Here is a 4,746-nt window from a genome sequence, read left to right as displayed (position 1 = left end):
AAATCAAAGGCTCAGATTTAATAGAGATAGAAAACCTAAGGTTCAATTTGTGATTTTGTAAATTCAAAATCTGTTGATGAAACAAATCAGAGATTCAGATTTGTGTGGAGAGAGTAAAAAAATCTAAGATTTCATTGTATAGATTTCATTGTGGCCTGGTGAATTTAAATTCTATTGATGAACAAAATCTTCGGTAAGTTTTGTAGAAAATAAAAGTCGTTAATTCTAAAAATCCAAATCGATGGATCAGAATTGTGGATTTTCAATACCGATCCTCTAATTTGTGATGACTAAAAAACTGACGGTCCAATTTATTCTTAATCGTCTTTTACATTCATGAACACATAAAACCTCAATAACAGTAAAAAATACCACTCTTTCTGCAATATAAAAATTAAAAAGTGCACCACTTACGATTGAGATATCATTCAGTCTGTCTCGTTGCATTTATCCTTTTGCATATAGCTATTGAATGACAAATCATTTTCATAAGGCAAATTTAAATTTCATTCATAATTTGGCACTTCATCCTTTTTTCTTATACACCACGTTCTTCATATCGCGGTCCCCCTACGTAGATATTGCACAAACACACGTCAATGATGTAACTTTTACAATTTTCTTTTCAAAATTATTTTTAAAAAATTATAAATTATAAAAATAAATAAATACAATATTATTTAAATTTCATTATTTCAATATAAAATATATAATTATTTTAATATGATATAATTATTAGTTTTTTTAAGATGATAAATGTGTGGTAAACAAAAGGTATTACTTTCAGTATATATATAATTATTAGCATACTATTTAACAAAGAAAATATTAGTTTAGTAGATGACTCATGTACGGTTCAGTGTAGATTAAATCGATTTTTATGGATAAATAATAAAAATATTCAGACACTTAATTTAAATCCGTTGAGAGTATGATTTAAATTTGATAACTATGAGTAAGATTGGTTTTTTTTAATAGAATTGCGATTTACATCACATCTCTATCGTTGCCTATTATTATCAAACAAGATACAAAAATATTAAAATAGATTATATTCCAATGTAATATCAACATCCTATTATTATTGCTTTACAACATTATATAGGAGTTAAGATTAAAAGTATAGGAAACAGTAGATTATGATGAATGATATCTGAAATCAAACCACTTCTTTTGTGATTTATAGGAAAGTAAAGATACACCATTATTCAAGCCTTTTTATTAACAATATCCTCTCAATTATAAAACTACATATACATATACTATGCATATTTAGAACACTGCACAACAATGTGATAAATGTAAAAAATAATGCGCACACACACACTGGGTCTTATAAACAAATCTAGCCTCCCACAAAATAATCAAAGACCTTGATTTCAAACATGTTCAAAGTCACCGCTAACATCAACTTCATCATCTTCATCATCAAGTGATCCAGTGCCAGTTTGGCCCACATCACTAGCCTTAGACATTGGCCCTGGTGTTCTAGCCTCTTGTATGATCCGCATAATCTCTTCGACGCACTGCCTTGGTTGGTCTTTCTGTGTATCCTCTCCACCTTTTCTTTCAGCTTCCATGGTCTCTCTAGGCAACTTCTTCAGAAACCAAGGGTTCTGTTTTATCTCTGGGATGGTGATCCTCTTTAACAAGGATAAGAAACAATCAATTCAGATACTAGATGTAAATTAGCATATCCATTTTTCATTTGGATGCTGTTAGAATTCATGATAACAACTCAAGAGTAAACTTGATATTAAGATGTTATTTGTGTTGTGTGATAGCTGTGTCTACTGTCTAATATGATTCAAGATACCACCTATTTATAGGCGATGAACAAATCAGAAAACAATTAAATAATAAATGCCTAGTATTTTATCATTAACAAAATTATCAATCTAATTAATAGACAAATATCCTAGACAATATTCTCTAACAGATACTTTGTCATGAATACATGCATTGATCTTTCAAAGCAAGAAAATGTTTATCCTTTACGATAACTATGATTTTACCTTTTATTGCTATGATCAATGTGTCAATAATGTAAAATGTACATGATACTTCATTAGTTCATCCATTCAATTTAGTATATCATTTGATTACTGAATGTAGATACAAATTGCGCCAAGAGGAATTATCAAGTTTAAAAGATACCTTGGCAGGGTCGGCAACAAAGATTCGAGAGAGAAGGTTCCTACACTCTGCAGAAACGCGAACATAGTCTGGTATGGAGTATTGAACACCTATTATTCTCTGTTACCAAAGGATCAAAGTTTGAGTTTTCTGCTAACAAAGATTATTCAAGCTGTTAAAGTTGGATGAGAGCTCACCCCAATAGTCTTTCTGAAATTTCTAGGATCTTCCGGATCCTCAAAAGGGTATGCACCAACTAACATGACATAAAGGGTCACACCACAGGACCAAACATCTGCAATCTGTAAAATAAGACAAAGTGCTTACAAAATCAAGCTGTTCTAATAAGACTATGAATTGATAATCGTCAAAACCACTCAAATACCTTTCCGTCGTACTCCTTTCGTGACAGAACCTCCGGAGCAATGTATGCTGGAGTTCCAACTGTTGATTTTGGTTGAGAGTGCAGTAAAGCCGACTGTACTTGAATATTAAAACAAGTAGGATAGTTAGAAAGAAAAAGATGTCAAGAACTCAAAGGCAGAACAAAAACAAGATTCATTTCAAATGCCATTGACCTTCGAGTAACCGAAGTCACAAATTTTAAGTCGGGGAGACGGATTTCCATCCAAGAGGGTGTTTTCCAATTTCAGATCTCTATGACAAATTTCCTGCAGTAGAAAGCATAATTATGATATAAAGACATGAAAGAGTTTGCAATGAAGAAGAGATCAAATGGTGCATACCATTGAATGACAGTAGCTAACCCCAGAAATCAGCTGTTGGAAGAAATATCTCGCCTGCAATATAAGGAATTTCATCAAAACAGAAACTTGGTATAACTTAACATGAATACCATTTACATTTGAAATTTGATATATGCTAATATTAATTATTCAAATGAAAGAAAGACCAGTTCAACCAAATGAATTGTACAACCTCATCTTCACTAAATCGACCAGCGGTGCATATCCTCTCAAAGAGTTCACCACCTGAAGCATACTCCAGGACAATAGCTAAATGCGTAGGGGTCAGCAGCACCTGCCAAGAAAGATGTCTCATTCAGCATTTTTTTTTTTGTATACAAAATCAAAAAGCTCTAATAAAAGATTTATCATCTTGCATGACTAATTGGAATAAGGATTTGTAACACTAAATGCAGGGATATACTAATGGAGCTTTTTTTCCTCTTTTTCATTCTTTTCTAGGGAAGGTGCCAAGTCCATGTAGTTGCTATACTTCCAAATTAATACTCTTGGCTTGCAAGATATCTTGCAGAAAATTATGATATCACATACAGTATGCAACATAGATTTGCGAGATATATAAAACCGGTAATTCAATGCAATCTTGTATCAGTGATGATCTAGTCTTCTTAATTATATAAAATATAGAATTGGCGTTGGGAGGTGAAAAGCAAGTTCAAATATTTTGAACGCTTCAATTTTTTGTTTGGTTAATTTTGTTTCTTGTAAAAACAGATAGAATTTTGTTCTCAAATTCACATTTACAGAAAGTAAATAATCTTAGCTTTTGTGTTCATTAGCTAGCATTTAACCATTAATTCTAAACTTTTAATTCTCTTCTACCAATTTTATTTTTTTATATATGTTATTGTTTTATTTATAAAATTTTTATTGTATAAAAACCTATAAGAAAAAAGTATAAAAAAATAACATTATAATTTAATGTCATGTCTTTTTTAGTAATTATTTATCTAAAAGTGATTTTAATTAATATTATCTAAATAATATTTATTTCATCAAAATAATTTAGTATAAAATTACCAACCATAAATCATATTGATACAAATTTATCTCTACCCAAAATCATTTCTATATTCAAATTTCAATTTGGCAAAAGCCAATCCAAACACACGCTTAGTAACTCATTGCGAAAGGAATTACGAAATTGTGAATTGAGGTAAGATTTCCTCGAGTCGGTCAATTGTGTACCCTTTTGAAAAAAAGTGATGAGGAAAGTTCAAGGATGGAAAGACAAACTCTTACCTCTTTGAATCTAATGATATTGGGATGCCTTAAAGACCTGTGATTGATTATCTCCCTCTGAACCTTCTCATCAATCTGATACCACAAATACACCTCAATAAGAAAGAATTTGAGAAGAAATATTTGAAAAGAAAAGTGTGTGATCATGTAAGCTTAACCAATTAAGTTTGATAATACTGTAATACCCATGAACAAAACAAACAGCATTATTATTCATTAGTCACTAGTCAAAAAAAAAAAAAACACACAAAAACGAAAACGAGAAACACAATTCTCATTTAGCACTGAATCCAGTAAATCAAGAATTTTTATTGTTACTATGCTATATATACCTTCTTGCCTCTCTCTATGTATTTGACCGCAACAAGCTCCCCAGTTTTCTTGTTCTTGGCCAACCTTGCAACACCGAAATTGCCAGAACCAAGCTCCTTCAGTGGCTCGTAGCGTTCCTCCATGATTATGATGATGTCAACCTTTTTCAACACCTTTCTCTCTAAGACTTTAAGACCAGGAACAAGAAAGAGTTAAGAAACAGAACACGAAGACCCAAATCAGTGTACAGGGAACTTGAACTCGAAAACTATATATATTAAAATAATCC

The 4,746-nt window shown here is 31.3% G+C and overlaps 1 protein-coding gene across 1 annotated transcript; it reads right to left on the bottom strand.

The window, feature by feature from the left end:
• LOC107629114 (serine/threonine-protein kinase SAPK3) lies at positions 1,148-4,746 on the bottom strand. Its single transcript, XM_016331818.2, has 9 exons — positions 4,478-4,746; positions 4,146-4,220; positions 3,076-3,177; positions 2,883-2,936; positions 2,715-2,807; positions 2,522-2,614; positions 2,334-2,438; positions 2,158-2,256; positions 1,148-1,643 (listed from the first exon to the last, which is right to left on the bottom strand). Exons 1-9 carry the CDS (start codon positions 4,598-4,600, stop codon positions 1,380-1,382), a joined length of 1,008 nt encoding a protein of 335 aa, XP_016187304.1. The 5' UTR covers positions 4,601-4,746; the 3' UTR covers positions 1,148-1,379.

Source organism: Arachis ipaensis, chromosome B01 (genome assembly GCF_000816755.2).
Source record: "Arachis ipaensis cultivar K30076 chromosome B01, Araip1.1, whole genome shotgun sequence".
NCBI lineage: Eukaryota > Viridiplantae > Streptophyta > Magnoliopsida > Fabales > Fabaceae > Arachis > Arachis ipaensis.
The sequence above is the reverse complement of the archived record's forward strand: the minus strand, read 5'-3'. Positions and strand labels throughout refer to the sequence as shown.

Excerpts from the sequence above, each read along its gene's own strand:
- LOC107629114 (XM_016331818.2), bottom strand. The coding sequence starts at position 4,600 with ATGGAGGAACGCTACGAGCCACTGAAGGAGCTTGGTTCTGGCAATTTC. Across the intron at positions 4,221-4,477 it reads ACATAGAGAGAGGCAAGAAG|ATTGATGAGAAGGTTCAGAG; the intron begins GTATATATAGCA and ends TTGTGGTATCAG. Across the intron at positions 2,937-3,075 it reads GTCGATTTAGTGAAGATGAG|GCGAGATATTTCTTCCAACA; the intron begins GTTGTACAATTC and ends CTTATATTGCAG.